The sequence below is a fragment of the Neopelma chrysocephalum genome, unplaced genomic scaffold, assembly GCF_003984885.1.
Source record: "Neopelma chrysocephalum unplaced genomic scaffold, ASM398488v2 Primary Assembly neopelma1_23, whole genome shotgun sequence".
In the NCBI taxonomy this organism is placed as follows: domain Eukaryota; kingdom Metazoa; phylum Chordata; class Aves; order Passeriformes; family Pipridae; genus Neopelma; species Neopelma chrysocephalum.
This window is the reverse complement of record NW_020897691.1, coordinates 673599-697823: the sequence shown is the minus strand read 5'-3', so window position 1 is coordinate 697823 and position 24225 is coordinate 673599. Positions and strand designations below refer to the sequence as shown.

At 37.9% G+C, this 24225-nt stretch overlaps 1 protein-coding gene across 1 annotated transcript in view; it reads left to right on the top strand.

Annotated features, from left to right (window-relative positions):
* Positions 1 to 24225, top strand: part of KIF26B (kinesin family member 26B) — a 284115-nt gene that overhangs the window by 114040 nt on the left and 145850 nt on the right. The window contains exon 4 of the mRNA XM_027683763.1: positions 969 to 1135. Coding sequence (XP_027539564.1) covers positions 969 to 1135 — 167 coding nt within the window. The remainder of the gene's footprint in view (positions 1 to 968; positions 1136 to 24225) is intronic.

Genomic DNA, 24225 nt, shown 5'->3' with positions numbered 1-24225 from the left:
TGCAAACTTTTTGCAGGGAGAAGGAAGTTATGCCTTGGATGATTGCTAGCGATAATTTGAGAGGGCTCTTTTAAGGCATATGTAGTAATTTTGTAACACACATTGGTGAACAAAAGCTATTTGTCATTGAAACGAGGGAAGGAAGAAAGGGAATTTTTTAGGAATTACATGAAGTACAGTAGATGATATTACTTCATTGTAAATTCATCCAAAAGAAGTCAGGAAACTGAAATCAAAGTTTTGAGGAGGTGCTTCAGTAGAGCTGATCCAACTTTCTCTGAAGTCAAAGGATCTTTCAATTGATCTGAGGAGAGCTGGGTCCGGTCAGTTTGAACTCTGGTTCTTTTTCAGAAAATGAAAAGCTCAGATGAGGCTTCCTAACAGAGGAAAAAATGTTAAATGGGTCGTCAAAAGAATGAAATCATGAGGTGTTTAAAATCTTTTAATAAAGCCAATGAAAGTGAGTAGTAATGGTCCCAATTTTCCAGAGAGATGATAAATTGTCTTAAGATCCCATGGGACTTCTTCCTGTGCTGTGTGTTGGGTTAGCTGAAGAAAGGTCAACAAAAATGCTTAATACACTAGTGCTGTGTTATTTTACAAAGGTCTAAAGTAAAATATAAATATCTTGCACATAGCAAAGCTGTCTCTCTTGTAGCATAAGGTAAAACCAGGCAAGGATTATGGTTTACTCTTTCTTTTCTATATGAATGGAAAACCACAGACATTATTGACATTTATTGATGGGATAAATTTATCCTATTAGTTTTAATGCAGACAAGGTTAGAGCTGAGCTAAAGTACTGTAGATTAGCATGAAAGAAGCAATAAGCTTGTTCACAGAGCAGCAAAGAGGTAGCGAATGAAATGCCTCTCTTACTCCATCTGCAATCTGGAGGTACTTCTGGATTAGGAGGGGTCAGCTAGTGAGCTTTAGCTGATGACACTTCTGTTTTTTTCTGTTTTCAGATATCTCAGCTTATGACAGAGACTAGTCGAGAGGGCCTGACTGAAGCAGCATTGAACCGCTACAATGCAGATAAACCCTCCCTGTACAGCTTCCCTGCTTCCCAGAGCACGTATGTTGCCAGTGAAGTATCCACGGGCACCTCAGTGGCAGCATCATTTTTTGCGAGGTAAGAGAGATTTCTCAGATTTTCCTTCTCTGGAAACATAACTTCTTTCAAAGGAGTTGACTCTGTAGTGAAGAAGTGGGACTGACAGAGTACAGCATGCATGTCAAAAACATGGCTACAGATACAGACCTATCACAGACTTTCAGGAATTACCATGAAAATATTGTTCAATCCACCTGTACGCATTTATCTGTAAAATGGGGGTAATACTTCTACCCTCTTCTGTAAAACGTCTCTTTAATGCTTGATTTGGGGTAAAATGGGATTGTGCTCCCCGAATAATATTTTAGCAACACTTTTAGGGCGGTGTATCCCTGAATGAGAAGGGCCCATCCAAGTAATTTTCTGAGACAGGCAATTAATTGTAGAGCTAACTGGAGGTGGTAGTTCTATTTGGTAGCAATCTTCAGACTTCTTTATTGAATTTTACTTCCATATTGGGAAATTATCAAGATTTCCACTTTCAGGCTGAAAAATTAAGGTTTCTGATTTCAGCTCCTGTCCCTGTCATGTCATTAAATTGACCTGACGGTCTAAATTCAGCCTTGGAACACCCTTTCTGTTGAATATTCAGACAATGTTAAAAAAAATATTGAGGTAAAATTTCATTAAAAAAATCTCACAAGTATCTTTATTAATTTGTTAGTAAAAATGTTTTGTTAAATTGGCATAGCAGCTAATAAGTGAAATATCAATTATCACCAATGGAAATATTTTTTTGTGCAGAAATACACTCTTTGCAAAACCTAATCTCATTAGCCCAGTTGAATCCTTACGTAACAAAAGACATTGAAATAATCCTTGTCTTTTAATGCTTTTTATTAATTAACAGATTGACTTGGGAAGAGTTGTGAAAGTAATGAAATATCAAGAGAATAAGCTATTATTATAGCACTTCCAAACCAATCCAGTGAGAGATCTTGATTTCAAAACATGGAGTGAACTTTGAGTGAATGCCTCAAGCATTGTCAGATTAGTTTCCTTCCCTTGAGAAAGCCAAATTATTAGTAATGCCATATGATTCCATTTTATTTTAAAGGTAAATGGAAAATTTATAAAGTTGTTGGACTCCATAAATCTGGAAAGAATATTTGTGTCTCCTATTTTTACTCACCAACATGAGGGCAACACATGTTCAATCAGTGTCACACAGCAAGGGAGTCATGTAAAAGGATTAAGAATAGAATTTTAGAAGATCCAGTTGTTTGGGGCAGCTCTGCCATTTTTTTCTTTGCAGATGTGGTGCTGCAATAGCATGTGAATGATGACAGTGGTCTGCTGCCCTTTTCTGTTTGACTGCAGGCAATTTAAATTAAAATTGCTGAATGTATACACATGGTAATATCTAACTGGTGTGCAGATTGGGATTAGCACATATTTTAGCGTGAATTGATTTATGAAGATGGCTTGACTCATTTGTTCTTCGTTGTTTCACTGTTTATGCTGAGGGAATTCATTTACTCTTAGTATACTCTGCTGAAATGTAGGAAACTAATTAAATTTACTCAAAATCCCTGGTGTAAATCACATAATTTTAAGTAGAACTCTATTAGCTTCTAGCTGATGTTGTGAATTCTTGAGTATGCTTCGCCCTGCAGAGATCTCATGTTTAGATTGTTTATTCTTAAACTCTACTTAGCAAGACAAAACCACCTGGTTTAGTTTGGGGTATTGCACAATTAGTGTAATATTACTTAAATAAGTCGGTTTTGTCCTGGACTTCAAGTTACATCATCTGCTGGCAATTTAAGCACATTCAAATCAGTTGTTCGCTGCTTGACCTTTTAACAAGAAAATCCACAATTTATTTTCAAAATGTGAATAATTATTTTTTGTTTTGCATCTTATATGTCTATTTGCATTTTTTAAAGTTGGAGTAAGAAGCATAAGAACCCACATGTATATGTATTATAAAACATAAGGTAGAAGGCAGTGGTTGTCTAACTCACTAAGATGCTGCACTGTTTACAACGTGAAACAGTCCTTTGTACCAGGCCTATGAATTCCAAAGTTTTGCTTTTTCTGATGGTTAGTGGCACGTGGAGTAGTGACTAACCAACCATGTCTGTTTTTTTGAATTTATGTCACATACAATGTTTACACAGTCAGTAAGTGAGAAATTATTACAAAGTCAGAGAAATTTGCTAATGAGAAGCTGAAGTTTGAAGTAGAAGAGTGAACATACTCTTTTGAAATTTGAATAGTGTCCCACAGTATTTCACTCTAAGTTCCCTAACAAGCAAAGCAAACCTCAGACGAGGCTCACATATAAGTCATCCATCAAGAGGAAAAAACCCAATTAACTAAAATACCATAGTACAGAGGAAATGTCAAGGCATCCATGGGAAATTTTGGTTGTAATTACTTGAGAAACATCAGGAGTGGAATACTGGGAGCTTATAATTTTTCTATTCTCAGGCATTACTAGTCCAACAGTGATAGTCACTTGATTGGCCTACAGCTGGCACTGAGCCATGAAGAAGTGTCCTGAGGCCATAGTGACTCTCAGGTTTTAGAAAAAATAGGAGACTTATCACATATCTCAATAATTGACTGTTATATTTCCTGATCTATAGCTGACAGATTTCCAAACCAGCTAAAAGGGCTGCAACTCTTGTGAATTGTCATTTGTTGGGATATTGCTGCAAGGGAACTTATGACACATCAGAATTCCCGGGGAACAGCATGTGAATGTTTTAAAGGAACAAACACTGAAAACTGTCCAAATTGCTCAGCTGGTAGGCTTATGAATATTAGATGATACAGGTATGAATAATGAATTTCTAATGGTGATTCTGACACAAACTGAATCCAATTAGTTGTGCTTTTAATGACAAGCACCAAATTTGCCTTTCTCTTCAGGGCTATCACTCATTTTTGTCTCAGATACGCTTCAATCATGCTGATTTAGCATCAACTTGCTTCTTAGTGGTACACATTTGTGATGAGAATAATTCACTTAGCGAATGTGAAATAATGTTAAGATTCTTTACAGAAGAAGAATCATTTATAGAGCATTTTCAAATTTTTTTGCATGAATTAACTTTTGCCTCCAGTTTGGATCTTTGTCACAAGGAGGACTGTATCTTTGGGCCACTACAGTCTAAGGTGTTCTAGCCTCTTGCCTTATGTCCTTCAAGCATGATGTAGGAGTGTGCCACCCCCAGTCAGGGGATCAGTATATGCTGGTACTGATGCTGCCAAAGAGCTGAGGGAGGGACCTTCTATTGCTTGTCTCCCTGATGACTCTGTGAAGCTCTAACAGGCCAAGGGACATAGCACTGAACATAGAGAAAACTTCTGGGACTCTGACTTCAGCTTTGGCCTGACTACTCTGTAAACAAACCTGCTCTTCTGAATAAAACTCTCCTGTGACTGGGCTGTAGAGTTTCAATAGTCTCTCAAAGAGTGATAGCACGATGCAGGAACTAGAAGTCAGAGCTGGACCAGAGCCTTTCAGTTGTCCTTTACAATACCTAAGAGTTTTTGAGATCTTGGTACTGTTCCCTGTTTGCCCCATTACAGCGAGCTTGTTTTCTTGGAGAGGAGGAACTTTATTGCATCAGGACAAGTGAGAAACATAAAGCCCATTTCACTTGGAGTGTAAAAGAAAGGTAATTTTTTGAGAAGGAGATATTTTTGAAGGTTAGTCTTGAAAGTTGTTTCCTGTTGCTAGTCAGGAAGTGTAACAGTGTATTTTGAACAAAAGCCTGCTTCAGTCTGAAATCAGATATAGTCATATTTGGATTAATTGAGCCTAATGGGAATATAGATAATCTTGAAAGTAGCCTGAAAAATCTGTTCTAGGGATCATTTTCCATGTCTTTATACAGCTAAACACTAAGCAGGGCCACACAATGCTACTGTTGTAGATGTAGCAAGGCATGTTTTTTGAACAAAATGCAGAAATTGCCAGATTTTTTTAAAACTTCTTATTTTAAGACAAAATAAGAATAAAGAAACTTAGTTTCATGTATAACTGACATGCAGCTACTCAGCATGGGATAAGCTCTACTTACAGTTACCTCCATTCTTGGAAAAACTGCAGGTGATCCTTTCCATGCTCATTCCCTATCCCTGTGTGGTTTGGCAGCTGGAGAAGGAGGAGGTGAGGCAGTGCCTTACTGCCAAGGGGTACTGTGGACGTTGTGTTCAAAATGCTGCTGAACGTTCCATAGATTTCCCTTCCCCTCTTGAGAATTCTTTTTGAATATTTTTAAAAATTCTCATGCATCTTACATGGGTTACAAAGCTTACATGAGGATGGTATTTGTGGGGCCTCATTTTAAAACTGCTGTGCTGCTTTGATGACTTAACTCTCCAGAGACTCTGGAATCTCATCTCTCCCTGTTTTTTGCATAAACGTGGTAAACTTCAGTTCATCACACGACTTGTGTTGTTTGCTGGTTTTCCTTATAGGTGCTATATTATGTGACTTGTGTTGAAATTTAAAGTAAGGAGCTAGTCTGTACAATCTTTCTGTGTGTGTCTGTTTTAAAGCCCTAAGGAATCCAGGAATACCAGGGCTTTAATTCGTTAAAGACTGTATATTGTTTTAAATTAGCCATTCCATTTTAATGTCCTGGCTTCAGTTTTTCAGAGGTCCAGGGGAAGTTCACAAAACTGAACTTTTCCTGGCATTGCAACAGAGGATTTGTCGGAACATACACAGGAACAACAGGTAAGAAACAGAGGCAGCAGCTAGAAAGAAACAGAAAGAAACGGGTTGGAGAGGATATCCTTGTAACACAGAGTCCAGCTTTGGCTTGGGAAGCTCCACAGGAGAAACATTTGACTCATGTCAGTACTCTGGCTGTAGCTACTGGTGTAGCTGAAGCATGACACCAGCAGATGTGAGAGTCAGGTCAGGAATCTGCTGTTGATATTCCTGTAAGTGGTGCAGGTGCATAGCAGGCTGTGCAGGTACACCCAGGGCATTGGTGCTGCTGAGGCCTGAGAGACCTCTCAGGAAAGAGCCTGTGAACACTGTCACAGAGTGAAAGCTGCTTGTCTGTGCCTTTCTGAAGAAAGTTTTGAAGTTTTGAATGTTTCTGTCTGAAGAGCAAGTGACTTGGCTGACAGTGTTTCTTCATGCTGGAGAGTGGTGGCCCCAACTGCTCTTTCAAGCCATACGTTAGTTTCCTAGTTTGGGCACTACTTGGGAAGTTCTTGATGTTAAATAGTCGTCACCTCAACATCCTTAAGAGAAAATTATTTTCTGAGACTTAGGTGAAAACAATTTGGTTTCTTGCTGTCTAAACTATGCGGAATCTAACAGGATTTTCTTTCATTAGCTGAACAAACTAAATTTAAAAGTTAAATTGTGGTCACTCCTTTGGACATTTTGAAGAGCTATATATTAATAACTGTAATCCAAATTTCTACTCTGTAATCCAAATTTCTACTCTTTTCCCTCATCCTCATGATATACTGAATAAGAAATACATAAAAAGAATGTTAAGACAAAAGATCCACAGACTGTCTTTCCATAGGAGTACTGGCAGAAAGTTTTAAAACATCTGTAAATCATTTTCACAAGTATTTCTACCTTCAAAGCCGGTCTTGGGCTGACTAGTGGGGGAAATTTTAATCACAATGATCTCAGTCATCCTGAAAGACCATGAAAGGTCTTTTTGGAGTTTGAGTGCACAACTTTAGTGGCTGACTTTTAATACTTGCTCAACATTCCTCAGAAATGTAGGAGATCCATGCTTATAGTCATTGCTTCTCTGTGCTCCCCGTTGCTGTGAGAGCCCTAACTAACAGGCTGTTTCTGCTTTCTGTTATTGGTGTTATTTCACATATATAAATTAAATGCCAATCAAAAGGGAATTGTGACTCTCCTTAAGTGAAAGGAGGCTGGCAGTTGGGGCATAAAGAATACTCTTTTTCTATGATTCAGTGTAAACAAAGTGAAAATACTGTGGTGAGAAAGACTATGAGTTACATGCAAGAATAGCCAGTGTGTAGTAGTGGAGGCAATGATCTGATTAGGACTTAAGTGCCACATTTGGAAGAGGGAAAGCAGAGGTATTTGAATGATCTCTAATTTTGCATGGTAGCTCTGTCTTGGGTCCCAAGCAATTTCCAGTGATCGGGTTTTTTTCCAAAGCTGACACATTCCCCATGACACTTTTTTTTGAATCAGTTCATGTCATTTGATTACAGAAAAAAAAAGTTTAACAAGATTCCAGACTACGTCCATTTCTAACAGAAATTATCTAGGGTACAAATCTGAAACCATGGTGTTTGAATCTTTGGATACTTGCATGTGGCCATTATTTAAACAAAAGCTTAAGAAAATATACACACTCTTTGGACCTGGGTTGGAAATCTAGTTGTGATATGTTTAAGTTGGCACTGGCGTGTAAACAAAAATAATTTGAACCTTCATGCCAACTAGATCCACTGTACGTCGACTGCAGATTATTAGCTTTCATTCACAGCTTAAAATACAGATAATAGACCTTGATTTTTAAACAGGGGTTTGTGAGTGATCCGTGGAGCTATAAAAAGAAATAAACTAAAGCTACCCTAGATTACCATAGAATACTATACTTGCAGGGGCATGCCATCTGCTTAGCCTCAAAGCATGTTCCTAGTATCAAAGTAATCCACTTAAGGTAAACAACTCTGTATATTTGAAGTTAACAAATATAGTTTTCCAGTCTAAGCATGTTTTAAAAATATAATTATTTAGAAGAAACTAAAAGAAAAATTACCATCCAGAACAATTTATTTAGCATTGAAGAGAGAAATTAAAATTCCAGTCCATGAAAGGTATGTTACTTTGATGTTTTCTCTTTATTGAAATATGCTACACCTGCTGCTGTGCACTGCACAAGGTGAGCGTTTTCTGACCTGCACTTGCCCCACACATTTTGTATTGATGGAAATGGCAATCACTGGATAATGTCATTATTGAAATGGTCATCAAGATTTGCAGTTTCTTGTGTAACTCACCTTTCCCAGTTTGGAGAAAACTTGCCCTTTTCCTCCCTTTGTCTTTGGAAAGTTTTGAGATATGTTGTTTCTCTGTGATGCAATGAATATCTGGTTCTGTAAAGCAAAGGACATATACCATGAAATTTCTTCTGCTAAGAGATTATCTTAAAATGGATGTCTTGTCTCCTAAGTGAAATTCGTTATATTATTTCTTTCTAATATATATTGCCTGGAAACTAGAATCCCAGAGTTTTTCTCATTCCTGTAAGAATCTGTGGTATTTAGTTATAACTTTTTGTTTGCATAAATGTGTGAGTATTTTGCACTGTTTTAATTTTTACTTTCTTATGTACACAAATTTTAACTTGTGTTTGGAATTAATTTTCTCTATTAATTTTTATATGATCAGTTATATTCAATTTTTAAATTAGAAAAATTAATCTGGGAATACATTTGTTTGTGCTCTTCCCTCCTTTTTTCCTGTCTGCTTATTTTCTCAAGTACAATTCATGAAAACGCATGATAACTGAGAACTCGTTTACCTTGTAAACAAACACCGACCAGCTCTCTGAGATCCTAGAGTCAATAGCTGATTGAATTACAGTGAAAAGGGGCAGTAATGCAAACACCTACTTAATCTAGTTCATGGAATGTAAAAGCTTTGTAGGAGCTCTTAAGTGTTATGTAGCCTCTATCAAGGCAGAAAGAGGTAACCAAGACACTTCCTATCTTCAGTAGTTAGCAATGGCCTTTGTCCAATGTTTCTAAGATGTTACCTTAGCTTAAAATTTGCCCTCTCCATTTGTACCCCACTGATTGCTGCTATTACAGGTAAGAAACTTTAGACCTGTAAATAACTGTGCTGGCCCCATTCTTGCTGCAACTCTCGTGTCTTAGGTGCTGTGTACCGATAAATGCTTCACATTGCAGGAAAGAGTATAGGTTGATGATGATATGGCACTGAAGCTCCGATTATTTTAGTGGTTTGCTAATGAAGGAGGGAATTTTTCATGGATTTGTATTCCTAATTCTCCTAGGTGATTTCAAGCATTCAGTACAAAAGTAGCTAGGTGTATGGAAGCTGAACTCCTGCTGCTCTCCATACACTATGCTAAAATAGAGGTAACTTTTTTCCTACTTCTTGTCACATCCTGCTGATTTCAATAGACTGCAAAGGGGGAGGCTAATTAAGCATAGGTTTTTCCTTTAATTTCTAACAGGTTTTCTGGAGTGCCAGAATACTTGCTATGTGAACATCCTCTCCCTGCATTTATTTAAGAAAACTTTAATGGAACTGAGGCTATTTCCTTCCCTCAGCGCTGCCTTTCCCTGAAACCTGACATATACATTGAGAAAAATTGCTAGCAGCATATGCAGTAATCCCTCAGCACCTGTTACCAAAGATTCCTGGTGTTCAATCTTGCTTTTTACTCTTAGGGCAGTGGAAATAAAAATGGTCAGCATTAATCTTCTGACTTCTAGTATAGTTGTGACTGCCAACTGTAATATAGGCAACCTCATGTTGATTTACTATTTTGGATATTTTTTGCTTCCCTTAAACCTTGACATGAGAGTTCTGATTTATAGTGTCTCTATCTTGACTTGTGGAGAGAGAAAGATGAATTGATGTAGTTGCACTGTCTAGAGCAGAAAATTATATGCACTACCAGTTGTTTTTTCCCTCTGTTTTTAAAAACATCAAACTAACCTTGACTCAAAGAGATCATAAATCCATAGTAACAAGATTTTTCCTAAACACCTGGAAGTTCAGAGTGGCAAACTTCTATTCTGATTACTGCTTTCCTGTTACAAATACTGTTACAATGCTGCCCCAGCAGTCTTGAAATTCCAGCTCTGCTTTACCTTGTGTGTAACCCTTTCCATCGCCTGCTCAGTCAGTGTTTTCTTAACCCTGAGAGCAATCTGTTCAACTGCTGAATAACTGGCTTTTCCTTACAATTACCAAGGAATACAGGCCATTTTAGTATTTTCCTTGCTCATTGAATAAAAACTCCAAAAAGAAAATATGCTGAAATGTTAAAGTATTTGTTTATTGCCAAATAATTTAATATTAGGTAGACAACTGCCAGTTGGGCTTGTATGCATTCACGCTTGTGATGTGCTTATAAGATTTAGGACCACAGTACACCCTTATACATGACTTAGTGGATCATACCAAATAGAGATTTAGAATCTCTTTACTCAGCTGTAAATTGAACATGATGCCCGTCTTACAGCTGCTATCCATTGGCATATTTCAGTCAAACTTTTGGTCTCTTCTGAGTTACTCAAGTTCGGGAATACATGAATGCATTGCATGCAGGAGAGGGACTCCAGAGCTTTCTACCACAGATCTTGATTTGACAGTACTAGTTGCCTTCAGGAAACAGACCTGTTAAAGGATAAACCAAGAAATGAATGTACACATTCATAAATAATTACAGGAACATTGCGACTAATGGAGACAATTTTCCCTGTGAATACATTTCTTGAGATTTCGTGAGTTTGGGGTGTAGCTTTAGAGATTTTCCTATGATTGGGGAATTCTAGAGGCTTTTTCCTCAAGTGTATTTTCTATTGTTTAATAAAGAATTTTCAGCAATTTCTTCAATCAAAGCATTGTCAGGGTCTGCCCCTTCTATGCAGCTGTCTATTTTCAGGAGGTGAACAAACACTTAATTTCTTTAATGTCTCTGTTCTTCTGGTCAAAATTGGGCAATGGATTCAAATCTCCTTTTAGGGTATAGTCAGAGAGTCACGTAGATTGTATATCAGTTCATTTTTTTTTAATAGCCAGGCTAAAATACTACGGCTGATAATTAGTGATGAGATCTTTGGTTTTATTATTCTAACAGTCATGAGAGGAAGGAACCAAACTAGTTAATCTATTGTGAAAATTACAGCAATAATCTCTTTGAATCTAAGAAAGAATGCTGAATAAGTGAAAACTGGAAATCTGGGAAAGACAGAAAATGCAACATTAGCGGAAATTATAGTTGTTTCTTTTCTGAATACCTCTTTGTATGCAAATAAAGGGAAAAATCAGACAGCCTTTCATTAGAAAGGAAAAAGTATACTGAGATAAATTGTACAGTATTGTGTCTCCTGTTCAAGCCATCTGTAAGCAAGCCGAGTTCCTAACCTGTCCAGGATGAGCGTATCAACACTGTATGAATGTTCAAAGTTGCCTATTTCTGCTTTTGCTTTTTATTATGCAGAAACAAATTAATGTGAGTCTAAGCTTTCTCATTGCAATAACTATTCCTTTTCCATCTTATATCATGTTTGTCCTTAACTACAGCAGCATCAACCTTTTATTAAAACAGAACTGCTTTAATGAGTTATGTTATGTTGTGGAAATATCAGACTAGTTGTGCAAGGTGAAAGACATTTGAGTTATGTCCAACAATTTATTTCTGAAATGTGCAAGACAGCACTGTTCAGAGATTCCCAAGGGCCTCATGACCTCCTGTTCAGGTCTTTTAATTAGCCTTAGACTTTCTGTTTGAAACTTGCTTATTCTGATTTATTTTGTCTCCATAAGATACCAAACAACAGAGTTTATGCTCCAAAACTGGCATTTCTGCCAGCCTCAACTATTACCTGTCATGAGAGAGATGCAAACCACTATAAGATAAAAAAAAAAGGATAATTTTTTGATCTTTGAGTTATAACGGTCTTTAAATTTTATATATTAAGATTGTATTTGCTTATTTTTGCCTTTTCCCTCTCTCTCTGCCTATTTCAAGGTCAGAAGTGGACTTGCATAATGAAAGCTGAGAAGAGTATTCCTATGATTCCACAAGTTGAAGAGAAACATTTTATATTGCAGAAGTCATGAAATAATGTTGAGAGCTGATAGAAATAAGATATGGATGTACCTTCTCCATCAAACTATGCATGGGAATGGGACTAGAAGGAGGGAAAACAAAATAAAACTCTGAAAAAGAAGTATTTCACTAAGTCATGAAATTCTGGGGAAACCAATGAAGTAATATGCCATCATTTAAGGAATATTACCTTTATTACCTATTTAAAGTTTTAGCGGAACAATCCAGGTTCCCATAAAAAATACTAGACATTACATTGATCCGGGGCAAACAGGAAAATTCATATGATGGGATATAATAAAAAAATAAAATTAAAATATTGCCAGTGACTTTAGGATTATGAAAAACATGTGTTGGTCATACTGGCTTGAAAGGTTACTCCTGAGATGATTAGATATCTAGTTAATAAAGTACAACTGATAAAATACAGTCTCTGTGTATTTCACTGAACTATTTGGGTTAACACACTGTGAGTTCTTGATTAATACATTGCAACAATGTGAAAAAAAATGCAAATGAATTAAATAGACTACATTAGATGAAATTCTGTTTTATGTTAAATGACACTGTTCCTGTTGGGGTTCTGTAGAGATACAGAAGGCCATAGAGCACTAACTGGAAAAATACTGTTAAACCTTTCAGGTGGTGTTGGGAAGGTTGCTGGTAAGAGATTGCTTAGTCATTTGTACCAGCAACAGGTGTTACATCAGTGTCAAACATAATGTCATGAGACCAATAGCAAAGAATGTGGACCGTGCTTACAGAATAGGGACCAATGGACTAAGAAGGGCTTATTGGAAAAGGTCTGTGTGTCATGATTAATTAGTTCCATATGAGCTCACAGTGGGACACTTTTGCCAGGAGGGCTAATGCAGCTCTTAATATCTGTAAGAATAAGAACATTGGGAGCATTGGTAATAGATATGGCCACTGCTAGAATACTCTGTATAATTCTGATGTCCACAGTTAAGAAGGATGTTGAAAAAATGGAGAAGCCTCTGAGAAGAGGCACTAAGATGATTAAAAGTTTGGAAACCATGCCTTCCAACAGCTTGACTTTAGTTTATCAAACAGATTTAGAGAGAGATGTGTTGACAGTGTGCAGAGAACCTCTGCAGGGAACAGAAACATGATACTAGAGGACTTCAGTCTAGCAGACAAAAGCATGTCAGGATGTAATGGCAGGAAGTTGAATTTAGACAGACTTTGAATCGTAATGAAACGTGCATGTTTTGGAGAGGGCAATGACCTGCTGAAACGAACAAGACTAGAAAAAGTTGTCTTTTAGGGTCTGTTTTTTAAATTAGAATTGATATTTGAAAAAAAAAGGCTGAAGTTAACCACACTTTAGGGGGCTTTAAGAGATTTAACGTAGGAAAGATCCATTGCTTTTGCTATATGGGAAGCTACATTAGAGAGTCATAATAGTTTTAACAATCTGGTAAGACATACTCATTTGTGTGTGAAGGTGCAACAACAAGGAAAACTATTTCTTCTGCTCTTTTATACGGCAATGCTGTAACAAAGCTTGAGAAAAAATTGCCATTCAAGAAAGGATTAAACAATTATTTTTCTAAATTTATTTAGGAGTGATTAAAAATTAAGTATTCTAATTGTTGCAGGGGGGTTTTAGATGAACTTCAGAGGGTTTTGCTTACCTGTTTCTGTTAAACCATCATTATCTGTCATTTTCATTTTTGCCTTTTTATGCAACAAGATGTGAACACCTTTATTTTTTTCATAGCTTCTTTGGGCACACATCTGTTGTAGTGATGCATTGTTTTCCTGTTCTTTTGAAATTCCATCCAGTGCTTGTCAGTTACAAAAAGTACATTAGGAAAAAGGGAAAAAAAAGAAGCCTTCCTAAAGTTACAAATGCTTTACTTGTCCTTTGCTTCTTGAGTTGAGGATGTCAGTCAGCAAAAGTGATGGATGTTTCACTCCTGACACAAGCAGATGAGTAAAAATCATGAAGAGTGGGAAAAGAACATCATAATATTTTGACAAATAAATGAAGAGTAGAATTTAGCAGCAAAAGCTGAAATAAAAACATATTGTATCTGGAGGCAAATGCTTTGGGGCAAATGTCTGTGCTTGAAAATTACTGAACTGATTAAAGCAATGGAAAAAAAAAATCAAACAAAAAGCCCCTACCAAAAAAATCCCAGCTGTTCCACTTGATGGCTCATAAAATCTGAATAAAGTCCTTCAAGGGCTTTTTTATAGGAAGATACTATTTTTTGTATGCATAGTTATGGTAGCATCTGGTTCCCATCTCTGGGAATTCAGAGAATCCACAGGCACCGACACGCTGTCTGCTACAGAGAAGCTCTACAACACAGATAAACGCTTCAGACAAGTGCGCAGTATGTAATGTAATGTAATTGTCTGCAAGCTGGAAGGATGTCGGGGTCTGCTGGAAGGAGGCAAAATCTGAATCAGTAAATTTTGATTAACATAAGCAATAGGAGCAGCCCTTGCATCAAATTTCCTTTGTTCACCTGTGAAGAGTGGACTGATTAGCTAACAACACCTGAGTCAATAAGATTAATCAGTCAGAGAAGGTAAGCAAGGAATGCCTAAGGCAAAAGGAATCAGGGAGTTTCCACAGAAGCTATATGCTTTACAGAGTGATCAAACAATGGGATCAGTAAACTAATTGTCCACAAATATGAGCAGGAAATACGAAGGGCCTTTTATGAATAATCACATTTACTTTATTATGAATGACAAAGGAAAGCTGAATCTGTCTCAGTTGTTTCTGGCTCATCACATTTGTCCTTCTAATGCTTTATCCTCTCTGCAAACAGGATCTGTGTGTAAGCAGTAGTCATACAACTATGTGAAATTATCTTACATCATGGTAAGAGTTCGTTACACATTGTTGACATCTAGTATCATAGAAAGCAAAATCTTCAGGATGCCTTCAATGTGGGCACAGACACAGCACTGATTTTTTGGTTTATATTGTGCTTGGCACATTGTTTTTGCTTAATGGGTAGTAGGAATGAGAACATAGAATGTATAAAGATTTTGCTTCTCTTATGGCTGGTGATGGACTGAACCTCAAGAGGAGTCTAACTAATATGACTTAGAGTACAACTCTGTGCTTGAATGAAGCTTGCCTTCATTCCGGGACACAGCTTATGCCTATATATACACAGAATAGGTAATAGCAGATATCCTTTGTGCCTCAGGGAACCACCCTTGTACTGTGTGAATATGCCTGACTTGTGTACTAACTGAGAGGTTAGGGTACTTCTCCAGGAAACTGGAGAACTGTTTCAGGCGTCCCTGAACCTGAAAAGAGTAAAGGACAACAGCTCATGCAACCTAAAAGAACGTCTTTAAATGATACACAAGGATGGAGTAGGTCCTTTTTCTTGTCTCTGACAATAATGTCATCTGAGGATGCTTTGCTGCAGAGGGAGGAGTCCACAGGGCCACCAGCAGTGAGTGAGAAGGAACGAGCTCTTGCTTGGATGGGCAGGTGCTGTAGCTGCCATTCTCTTCCTCCAGCAGCCACATCTAAAAGAAAAGGGAGTTGCCAGCTATTATGTGTGACTTTGTGACTACACCCAGGAAGAAATTTGGAGCTGTGACTTGCTTTTCCACACAGATGCCTAATTCTGTGCTACAAAAGTGCTGTGGTCTAGGAAGGAGACATTATTTCAGAAATGTCTGTCTTCAGTGCTTCCTATGGGTCGATTTATATGTTTGCAGCACGCGAAGCTGGGGTGATGTTAAGCCAAGTGCCTCAGTCTTCCGATATTCTGTCTTTAGAAATTAGGTACCTAACTGAGGCTTTAACTCTCCCATTAATAGAGTTGCTAAGAAATTGCCATGCATAAGGGTGGCTTGGATCTAGGCTGAAGTTTACACCCGGATCTGAAGGGTATGTACGGGTTCAAAGTTTCAGATTTAACTTGCATTAAAAATGACAAGAACATTGTGACTATGAAACAATATATTCCTAAAGTAAAAAAATTCAAAACTGCAAAGAGGCCAGGTTTACAAGAGCAGTGAGACAGGAATAATTCAGAAGTCTAGATCCCGTTTTCTAGAATTATTGATGTGCTTATGAGTCCAGTGACGACCACTGGAATCTAGATTCTTGCACATCTAGGTAACTTGTGAAATTGTACCTGTGAAGCAATTACAACTTTTTTAGTACTTCCAGGAGGCAGATCTTATAGCTGTGTTCTGATTCATATTTATCTCTGGTTCTACCATAAAGTACTATTCTTGAATTTTGGAAATTTTGTTTATATTTAATTCCTAAAAATAATACACTTAAACCCCAAACATATTATACGTTATGTTAGCTCCAAGGGACAATATCCTAAATGAAAACAGATCCTTTTCTTTTTCTTCATGCCAGTTCTTTGTTTAGCAGTATGGCAATTGTACATACATATTCCAGATGTTCATGGAAACAAAATTCCTCTTTAATTTACAGCAGAAACTGGTTTTATCCCTTGCTGGGTTTGTATTTGTCAAACACACAAATGTTTAAAACCTTATACTCAAATACTTACAGTAGTATTTTTTATACTTCTTAAAAGCTAAGCTAATGTTTGTAAAATCACAGAATAATTCAGATTGGGGAAACACCTGGGGGTCTTTTAGTCCAATTCCCTGTTCAAAGCAGGTCCAGTTACATCAGGTTGCTCAGGGCTGTGTTTCACAGAGTTTTGAATATTACTGGAGGGACCTTCTACAGCTTCTGAGGGCAGATTCCAGTGGCTGTCCATGCTCATGGTGGAAAAAAATGCTCTTTATGTATAATTTGATTTCCCCATGTTGCAGTTTGTGTCCTTTGCCTCCCCTTCTGTCCTTTTACACCTCCAAGAAGGAGTCCACCCCTATATTCTCTAAACCCTCTCATCAGTTGTAGACAGCACGAAGAGCTCCCCTTAACCTACTCAGGACTGAGTAAATCCTGTTGTCACGGCATCTCCTCCCACATTACATGCTCCAGCCCCTGACCATGCTTGGTGTTCATCTCAGTGGACAAAGGGATCATTGTCTTATTGGAGGGACGATCATGGAGATGAGCCTTCAGTGAGGTTCTGTTCTAGAAATATAAACTACTTATATGGGAGCTCTGGGTATTGTGCAGTTTATTTTTTTGTTGGAATTGGTCTTGGAGATCATGCTCAAAATATGAACTTTGAGATTTCGGTTTTAATTTCTGACCCCAACTGTATTTTCCATTGCTTTTACCGGAGTAATACATAGTCAGGAGAGGCTGAACTGCTTAAATATTTGGAAAGAAGATGTGTGATTTCAGATATAGTAATTCCTATAGCTAGTGTTTTCTTTGCTCTTCTAGTAGTGAATATGGGCAATACTGTGGAACGCCCATGGCAAATCATTCATATTTGCTTTGCAAAGTTCTTGGCTGGAAGTCAAACAGCCCTGACAGCTGAGCCTCTGTTTCACATACTCAGGAAGTTTTAAATATTGATGTTTCTTGGAAAAAGCCATCATCACAGATTGAGCCAATTTGGCCACCACATGAATGTGTAGGCCGCAAAAGGATTTTTACCTGGAGAGCTTTTCTGTGCAGACTGCTGCTGTGGGCTATGGGTGATGAGGGCTTAGCCAATGCCATGGTCTTGTCAAGTGCTGCAGGGCTGGGGGCTCCCCATAAGGGTGACAGCCCATAAGGGTGACAGCCAGGGCCTGTCCTACCATCCAGCCAGGAGCAGCCCAGGGACACTGGAGCAGCCCTGGGCATTGGGCTCCTCCCTGGGTACAGGCTGAGGCCAGGCAGCGATGTGGGCCCATGGGAAGGCTTGGCTCAGTGGGACCCATGGGAGGCCTGGGCTGTGGGGAGCTGGACCCCACACCTGCAGTGGATGTGAGGCTAGAAAGGACTGCAAAACACCAGTGCAAGCTGTGAAAATGTTTCTCCTCTGTCAGCTGGTTCATTTGGGCCACAGCGCTGGGGGAGCTAAAGTTTAGCAAAGCCTAGGATTAGGATTAGAAGGTGTAAGCCCAGAGCTGCATCTGTCATGGGGCTGCGAAGGGGCTGCAAAATCGTGGAGCAGTCTGCACAAAGATTTCTCCCTCAGTGATTTGCAGAGAAATTTGGCTGAGGATCACATTGATACAGACGATGGGAGGAATTGCTGCAAAACTCGCCATACTGTAAGCGTCTACCACATTCTCAGAGCACATCCCAATCTTGTGTTTGTAGCCCAGGAGAAACACACCAGGAAATAGACCTGTCTGAACTGTAATTTTTTGCTGTGGTGCTCAGTTTGCTCAGTACTCTTTATTTTTTACACTGGAATGAACATATTCTCAAACTTTTTTTATTCCCTCTTTGGAGAGTCATCAGATATGAATACAGAAGTGACATTCACTTCCATGAACCCTTTTGCATTGGCAGCGAACTAGCACTGCTTTGGTTTTCTTATTGCTTCAGCTGCTACTGAAAGGGGGAATAGAGAAGATTCAGAAAATTCAGCCCAGACACAATTCATTTTGCACACAAGCCACAGAAAAACAGCAGCAAGTGCTAATTATGTTTTTTAAGTTGAGCTCTAATTGTTTAGTGTCTGTTTGCAAACAGCAAATTCCCTCCACACCAATGTAGTTGAACACACAAAGATGATACTGGAGCATTCAAATACATACTTGTCTATAAATTTTCTTCCGGCTCTCCTCCTTAGTATGGGTATCAGAATAGGAGTTTGTTTAGCTTGCTTGGTGAGTCTTTCTTGACTAGTTGGATCTGCTGAATTTTAGCCCATGTTTTCTGCCCTGGCAAGCACAGGAAAGAAGAGCTTTAAAAATCCTCGTGAGCAATCAGAGGATGTGGTATTTTGTGTTACCTTATATAAGCTAGATCTTGGGGATTCAAGGGCAAAAGAATGCTTGAGTCTCTGACTCCTTCCTTTGTGCTTTAATAGGGAGAGAATTATTTTTGCCCTTGGTGTTTCTGCACCGCTTTCAATACATTGACTTGAAGTTTGTAGTGCTTGTAATGATATGGCCAACAGCATTTCATTAGAGCCCAATACAGATGTCTAACAGTTTGCTTTTGACCTGCAGCTTCTACAGTGAAGTTCTTTGCTGTATTTTTCAGACTTCTCTACCATTTTGAAAACACACTGTTGCTCATGGAGATTCAGTTTTGCACTCTGCAAAACAGAGCAGCACATTGAAATTAATAAAGATTAATTAATAAAAAATTAAAAGAAGGCAATATAATTAATGCCAATCAACATGAACCTGTGGAAAATAGCTCTTGTCAAAATGACTTGTAATCTCATCAAAAAGAAATATCAAGTAGAGTTGATTAAATATAATTGCATTGATGTGAAATTTGGTAGTTGATGACTCTTAAGTCTACCCGGTGTGTAAAGACAGGCAATGGCTAGGAAATAATGAAATGCTTGGAGTTGAAATAAGATCTTTACTCTGATGACAGTTAAACATTGCAGATTGAAGGCTGGTAAAAGCTTATTAATTATGATTTCTGTAAATGTACATTGCAGATCTGTGGCCTGTTATATAAGAGAGCATCCATGGTGACCATGATGCTCTTTTCTGGGTATATAAACCAGCAGATCTCAAAATGGGAAGGCGCTGAATTGTAGGCTGGGGAGAGTCAGAGGATGTTGAGCACATCTTGCAGCAGCAGCAAGGAGGTGGTGAGTTAGAGATGGGGCCAGGAGAAAGACCTGAGCTGAGAAGCTATGCACTCTGAGGACCAGTGAAGCAGCTTATGTGCTTTTCAGTGAATAGTCATTTATGTTAAAATTTATGAAATTTGTAGTTTGTAAAATTATTTCTCAAAATGTCTCTTAGTTGCCTGAATTCTCAGTTTTAAAATTATGGCTCTCTCTTCCACCTGCTGTCACGATGCACAGCACTTGATATTTGACCATCTGACTTTTTTATTTTTTCTTTTTGAGTGAAGTTATTTGTGTAGAAAGTTTCTACTGAATATGAACAAGGGACATACCAGTTGCACTAAAAAAATAGGAAAAATCATACAGCTAAATATTTGGTTGCTGCCACTTCTTATTTACATTATATAGTACCTTCTACTACTAATGCACCATTTAAGACTGTGAAAAGACATTGGTCACAGTATGACATAGTGTTCAAGATTCATCACCTTGAGAACAGCTACAAGAAGTTTTTTGCCTTATAGGATAAACTTGAGTGAAATTGGGCCTTGGGAGAACCATGAAGGTTCCTTTAGGACATAATTCCTTCCTTTTTATGCCCTTATTCTAGGTCAGATTTAGAAGCTTGTAATTTCCTTCTGACTGGCTTCCAACATCATGTTTTAGTATCACTTAATCATTTCAATTCTACCACAAAGGTAAAAAGTAACCATTGAAATAATCCCTTTCTTCCACCTTCTTACCTAGTTCTTGCATACCTGGTGTTGTGCAAAAGGGTCAGTTCTGATGATTTTTTTTTTTAATTAAAAAAGCCTTCTCAACAGAAGCAGTCTTGCACTGAATCCTGTCTTTGCATCAGTGTGAAACCAGTTAGAAGACCTGCCAAGAACAAACCCAGCACAGTTGGTCTGTACAAATTGCAGACTGTCTTAATGTGGCAAGAGGAATCTCAAACACAAACTGTAACATTTAAAAATACATACTGATAAGCTTACTGTGTTGTTTTGCTCTGTGTGATTGCCTTTTACTGAAAGGTTCTGAGGAAAAGGAGTCAGCCAGGTGAGCTCTTGGCTATGCAGTCTTTTGGCAAGCTCAGCACCTCACTGCCACACCACTCAGGATGGTGGGTGTTTTTGCGTTTTTTCCCCTACTGTGATAATAAAAGTGTGGTTTTTACTCATCTGTAATATGAACAATCACATTCAGAAGTTCAGAGAGAACGAGTATATTTACCTGTCAATTTATCAGTTTTTGAACCTAGAAATAATTCAAAGCCTTTCTTTGTTTCTGTTTTTTAACAAATCTGACAGACTGAAGCACCTCAGAAGTATCAAGCCTATCTTTAGCAAGACTTATGCTCCTCTCATGTTTCCTCATGTTGTCTTCCTCTCATCCATGCTTGCATTACCCAGTTATCACATATTATTTTTGGCAGTACATGGATAGGTATTGGAGAGAGATCCAGTTCCCACTGAAACCAATATAAGTCTTTAATATGAAGGATCAAGTTCTTTTCAAGGTGTTAGATAACTGTCGGGTGATAATTTATCACTTTTAAAGTAACATCAATAGGTATTGTACTGCTTTGGATAAGATAACCTTAGCTCAGGGCTTCATCTTCTTTCTGGAGTAAGTCTTTCTTTACTTGCAGAGAAAGAAGGCTTTAACTCACAGAAACTTTGTAAAAGAACACTCTGTGAGGCTATAGCCGATAATTAACTGGATGCCAGACAAGATAGTTTAGTAATACAATAAGAAGAACTCAGACTAATTAACTCCATATTCCTATTAAAATCAAATTTATTTTCTGTCTCTCTTTTTCTTTTTGGCATTTGGATTATAAATTGTACACAATGTCATGGGCCACTGGACAGTCATCTGAGTGCAACTTGCTCCGAATAAATGGTACTAAACAGCATTAAGCAAGACTTGTTCCTTTATAGAGATAATTTTTAATTTAAATTTTGTGTGAAATAAAAACAAGGAAAGAAACTAATTAAAATTATTAACAGGTATTTCAGTTGGCATAATCTGTCAGTAAGAAAGAGAGAAAATCTATCTACCACAGAGTTCTCTGGCACCATTTGTCCTCAAAGCCTTTGCATTATGATCTTGATTGACAACTGGAGGGAAGGAGTTGCCTGATCAGTAATATCAAATCAACACTTTTATTCTCAAAGTGGTTCTGAATAGTATTAATGGAGCATCTTTCTCAGTTAAATATATGTTAACCAATCTTTTCTTAATGCATGGTTTTCATCATGTATATTTAATACTGTTCATACAATTCTCTTAACTGTTCTGCTCCTCCTAAGTGTCCCTGAACCAGTGACCATGGTAGCACTCACTTTCTCTACTTTAGTTTGCCTCCAACACTGCCTTACTAGGGCTAGTTGCTAATGAGCATTGTTTGCTGGTTCATTTGTACAAGGTCATTCTTAGTTTCCTTGTGGTTTTAGTGTCACCTCAGCATTGAAGAATCTCAGCACTAACATCCCTAGGGTGTTTTTTGTCTGGGAGGAAGAAAATGGAGTGTGTACATATTTAAATATAAATAGTACTTTGATTAGCATTTAGTTGATGTGTCATCTTACCAACTTGCTATTTATTTATTCCTCTTTTAATTGTTGAAATATAACATTTTACCAGTTCATGGCTCTTCACTACATCTCTGGGTCCTCCCTGTATACATTTTAGTTCTGCAGATAAGTATTTAAAAATGCCATGGATTTATTGCTTTCTATCTGCCTGTGAGCTAGTGTATGGTAAATGGAGTACTATTAACATATGATTATATAGTTCTGCCCTTGTTGTTAATACATTAATTGTGCATCATTGTTCTGCTAACTGACAGACCCCTTTCTGACTTCAGCTTTTTCTGTAGGCTAATTAGGCAGCACTATCTGTATCAACGTGGCTTTCAGCAGAGCCTCCCTTGTAGATGCAAGGACACTGAGCAGCAAGAAATCATGGCCAGAACTGCTGAATAGTTGAACATGGTTTCCTTTTTAAAAATGTAGCCTCTTGGAACTATGACTGAAAATATTATCAGTCCCATTTTAGGTTCCATTAGCATTACAGAGGTCATAGAGCTGTGGGAAAGAGAGTTTCTTTGGCCCACACATGCAGGTTTTTCTTCAGGAAGCATGGAGCTGTGTGTACCCTTTGTGTGAAAGCAAGAGGCCCAAGGCTGCTCACCTATACCACGGCTCCCTTTGGCGCTGAACAAGTGATTCAGAAAGGACACAGTTTTCTTTCAGCTTCAGCATTTTAGATTCGCAATGGAAGAACAATAATCTTGTGAATTTGAAAACAGAGTTAATTTGCTCAGGGTAATTAGAGGATAGTGAAGAAGGAACCATTCATTGCACAGGATATTCGTTTGGAGGTTATTTGCTGGGCTGCCTTCTCCAGCCATTTCAGTGCCAACTCAGAAATCACCTGTGTAACCATTTCTCAAAGAGAATAAGAAACCACTTTTGGAAATTCACTTCCTAAACAGTATTTTGAGTAGTTGGGTGAGACTTGCTGAGTCTTCTCGTTCTGTCAGGGTCATGAAACTAATTAATAACTCTGTTGCAAGTGACATATCAACTGGAGAAAATGGCACTGAGAAGCTGGTTACAGGTTAAATATTTCTTATCCTTAAACATCATGACAAACGTGCAGTAACATAAAGTAATCAGGCTCAGTTGTCACTACTGTGTGAGAAATAGAAATGGGATTTCTGGAGTAAAGAGAAAGGCAGCTGAAGGGTAACATTTAAACCTGTTTTTATTGCATCTGAAGAAAAAGCTGCATTTATACCTTAAAAAGCCAAAAATTTTCAATTTATTTAACAGCAGAAACTGATTCATGCTTCTTTTCATGTCCCATGGTGGTGTGTATGCTGTGTGCATTCATTGCAATGTTTAGTCTGGGACGTTTGACCTTTAAAGCTAAAAAAGACTATGTACAAGACGGTGAAAGTCTTGTCAAGACTTTGTGAAGTCACTTTACAGAAAAATGGCTAATTCCCTTGACAAAGAAATGGACATGTTTCAGTGCATATATAATGTCTATTTGAAAACCCCTGCAACAAACAAACTGTGAAAAATATGCCATATTTGTAAGGATGAGAAGTGTCTGGAATGGAATGTCTGAAGTAGTGATTCGAGTTTTCAAAGAATAGGCATAAAATGGAAAAAAAAGTCCAACATGCAGTTATTTTGTGCTGTTTTCTATCCATAGATGGTGATAGAATACTTCCACAGTGTGCCACTGTTGGCACATCACCCCATTTCAACCTCTATTGAAATAATAAAAAAAATCATTTGGTTCCTTGTCAAGTGATGGTTTGGAAAGAATCTTCTCTATATCCAGAGCATGTCCAAAGATTAGTTTTAAATGCCTATAGAAAGCACACAAATTTATGAAGGGCGAAGCCACAAATAATAACAACTGTGGTTTTTTCCAGTCTTTTAAAGATGGAAAGCAATTGCAGAATAGTCAGTTATAAGTACAAAGTACTGTGTTTGTTTCTCTTTGTCATGGCTGCTGTTTTAGCACTGAGCTGTGTTAGCAGAAAACTGTTGGCTGGGTTTAGTTAGGTCTGCTGGAGAGCAGGATTTGAACAAGCACCAAAGCCAGTACTAGAGAAGAGGAGAAACTACAAAGCTGGTGTCAG